This window comes from Rhea americana, unplaced genomic scaffold, assembly GCF_003343005.1.
Source record: "Rhea americana isolate MKP2758 unplaced genomic scaffold, rheAme1 scaffold_514, whole genome shotgun sequence".
Lineage (NCBI taxonomy): Eukaryota > Metazoa > Chordata > Aves > Rheiformes > Rheidae > Rhea > Rhea americana.
In genome coordinates, this window is record NW_028186662.1 from 9324 (window position 1) to 12419 (window position 3096).

Here is a 3096-nt window from a genome sequence, read left to right on the forward strand (position 1 = left end):
CAGCCCCGGTCCCCTGCACCCCAGTGCCCTGCACCCATGCAGCTCTGGTCCCTGCTCCCACACAGCCCTGGTCCCCTGCACCTCGGTCCCCTGCACCCGTGCACTGCCCAGTCCCCAGCACCCATTCCCCTGCACCCACACAGCCCCGGTCCCCTGCACCCATGCAGTGCCTAGTCTCCAGCACCCCAGTCGCTTGCACCCGCGCAGCCCAGTCCCCCACGGCTCAGCCCACCACGCTGCTGGCCCAGGTGCCACGCCAGGCCCCGGGATGCCCTGCGTGTGCCCCATGGCCTCACCTCCAGTTCTTGGTGTGCGGGGGCCCCTCCTCCAGTCGGAGCAGCGCGTAGCGGGCCGCGCTCAACGACAGCCCTCGGATCCCATCGCCCCACTCCTTCTCCGCCCTATGGGAAGGCAGCGGACGGGGAAATGCCACCAGACGGCCACAGCTCCCGGGGCTGGAGCAGAGCCGAGACAGGACCCCCGGCGCGGAGCGGTGCCTCAGCCGTGCTGTGGGGCRGCACGCAGCACCCTTACCCGCGATACTCGATGTACTTGTAGATGAGGCCGGCGATGAGCATGGCCACCAGCGCGTAGTACCAGGAGCAGATGAACATCAGTGCCAGGCACAGGCTCATGCCCAGGAAGGAGAGGGTCCTGCAGCAGAGCACAGTGCTGTCAGCACCCCGGTGCAGCCCCAGTGCCCCAGCATGGCACGGCACRGCCCCGCTCACCAGTGGTAGTAGCGGAAGCGGGGCCGCCAGTTGGGCGTCCGGAGAAGGGTCTGCACCGCGCACGCCAGGTTGACAAACATGTAGCACATGAGGAAAAACCTGCAGGGGAGAAAGGGAGGCTGAGCCGGATGCCCCGAGCCGCCAGCAGGAGCAGGAAGGCGGTGGGGCCCCCTGCGCATCCCAGAGCCTGACGGGCCCCTGCCCATGGGCACCAGCATCCAGGCTTCATGCTGGGTTTTCCCTGGAAACTATGCTGGAAGGGGCACGGGGGGCGCTGGGGGGAACCTGGGCACAGAGCAGGCTGCCACCAAGGAGCATCCTCAGGCGCCCCGGGGGCTTGTCCCTGCCAGAGGCCAGGGCTGCGGACGCCAGGAGGGTGCAAGATTGCCCCCCCCAAGCCCCACCGGGAGCCAGGGGCATGAGGGGCCGCGGGGCCCCACCACCACTCGCCGAAGGTGCGCGCGGCCCGAGCACGCTGCCTACATGGACAGGATAGGAGCCACCTCGTCCAGGGACGCGATCAGGATCCCGATCTCACAGATGCAGGCAGTGAGCAGCAGCGCCCACGTCGGCTCCCCGTTGGCTTTGCCATGGCCAAAGACCTGGGAGCAAGGCAGGCGAGGAAGCGTTAGGAGGCAGCCGAGGCTGGCGCCGCGCGGCTTGCGGACGAGAGCCCCGGAGGAGCCCGGGCACACCGTGGCACGGACTCGCAGGTGTCTGCGAGCGTGTCCTGGTGGGGCTGCTCCTGGTGGGGTGGCAGTGCAGGGGTCTGGGGGCTCGGAGAGGGTCCCGGCACAGGGTGTCCGCAACACGCCGTCCCTGCCTTGACCGCCCCGGTGTCCCTGGCACCCGTGCCCACGGTGCACGGTGACGGCGAGCCCAGCTCAGCCTGGCCGTGGCCGGCAAGGGCCAGGCCCCCGCACCCAGCCYGGACACAGCGCTGGCGGGCGAGCAGCTGCAGCGCGCGGGGCCGTGCCGGCACAGCGCGAGCGGCCGGGGCGGCAGGGCGGAGGGGACGGGCCGGTGGCCCTGGGAGCCGGGGGCGYGTGCCCGGACGTGTGCCCGGATGCGTGGGGCGGGCAGACTGCGTTCCTCAAGCGAATGCTCAGAATATGGTTGGCAGGGTGAGGGAGYGAGGTTAAAATTAGCCTGCTCTTCCCTGGGGGGAGCTGTCGGTTTGGATTTGGAGAGATGAGGCTGCAAAAAACGCGTCTTCAGAGAGCAGATAAAATATTAAGCGGCACAGAGGCAGCGGGGGGAGGGCGATCCCGACCTTTCTTGGAGCTCTCCTCCCCCCCCGACCCACCGCATCCGGACCCGTCGGCGCCGGCTCCCAGCAGGACAAGGACGCGCGGTGGCGGGAGGGTGCGTGGCACCCGCGGGGCTCCGCTGCCAGAGTGCGGGACGTGTGGTTGGACGTGGTGGGAGCTGCCTACCCTGAGGAAGGGCACGATGCCGTCCCTGGAGATGGCTTGCAGCAGGCGGGGGGCTCCGGTGAGGCTCTGCAGCCCGGCCCCGCACGTGGAGAAGAAGGAGCCGATGACGATGACCCACGGGGACGGCCACGCCAGGGTGCCAACCACCAGGTTCCCGTTCACGGCCTCGCCGAACCTGCAGGGCACCGGAGTCACCCGCAGCCCCAGTGGCGGCCGAGCCTGGCCCCGCCGCCCCGGCCCCAGTGGGACGGCAGCAGGACCGGACCCACCCCAGAGCCCCTCGCCAGCGCCACGGGGGCGAGGGGTCTCCCCGTCCCACGGGCGACGGGGCAGATGGGCCCCGGGGATCCCTGTTCCCTGTGCCAGGAGGGGTCAATCAAGGCCGCGTGCAACTTGGATGCAGCCTGTGTTGGTGCTGGCGACCCAGAAGTGTCAGCGCGGCACACGGCGAGCGGGTGCCCTACATAGGCACCGCGCCGCGCCGGCAGCCCTGGCTGTCGGCAAACAAGCGCGCTGCAYGCGCCCCAGCTGCCGAGGTGCTGCAAAACATGCACCCGGGGGAGGGCAGCGTAGGGCACACGAGCCCCCCAAGAGCCTCTTACCAGCCGTGGACCTCACCAGAGCCTGGCCCTATCCGATGTGGCAGCCCCACTGCCATCCCATCTCATCCCACCCCCGATCACCTCCTCCCATCCTATCCCACCCCAATCATCCCACTCCACTCCACTCCATCCACTCGACCTCATTCTATCTCCTCCCATCCCATCCCATCCCATCTACTCCCACCTCATCCCATCTCCTCCCATCCCATCCCATCCCATCCACTCCCATCTCATCCCACCTCCTCCCATCCCATCCCACCCCAGTCTTCCCACTCCACCCCACCCCACTCCATCCCATCCCACACCAATCCTCCCACTCCACTCCAC

General features: G+C 69.2%; 1 protein-coding gene across 1 annotated transcript in view; it reads right to left on the reverse strand.

Annotated features, from left to right (window-relative positions):
• The window catches only part of SLC12A5 (solute carrier family 12 member 5), a 27432-nt gene that overhangs the window by 8654 nt on the left and 15682 nt on the right, over nucleotides 1–3096 (reverse strand). The window contains exons 11-15 of the mRNA XM_085318016.1: nucleotides 2168–2342; nucleotides 1215–1333; nucleotides 732–830; nucleotides 535–654; nucleotides 297–401 (exon numbers count right to left, since the gene is read on the reverse strand). Of these exons, the coding sequence (XP_085174142.1) occupies nucleotides 297–401; nucleotides 535–654; nucleotides 732–830; nucleotides 1215–1333; nucleotides 2168–2342 (618 nt within the window). The remainder of the gene's footprint in view (nucleotides 1–296; nucleotides 402–534; nucleotides 655–731; nucleotides 831–1214; nucleotides 1334–2167; nucleotides 2343–3096) is intronic.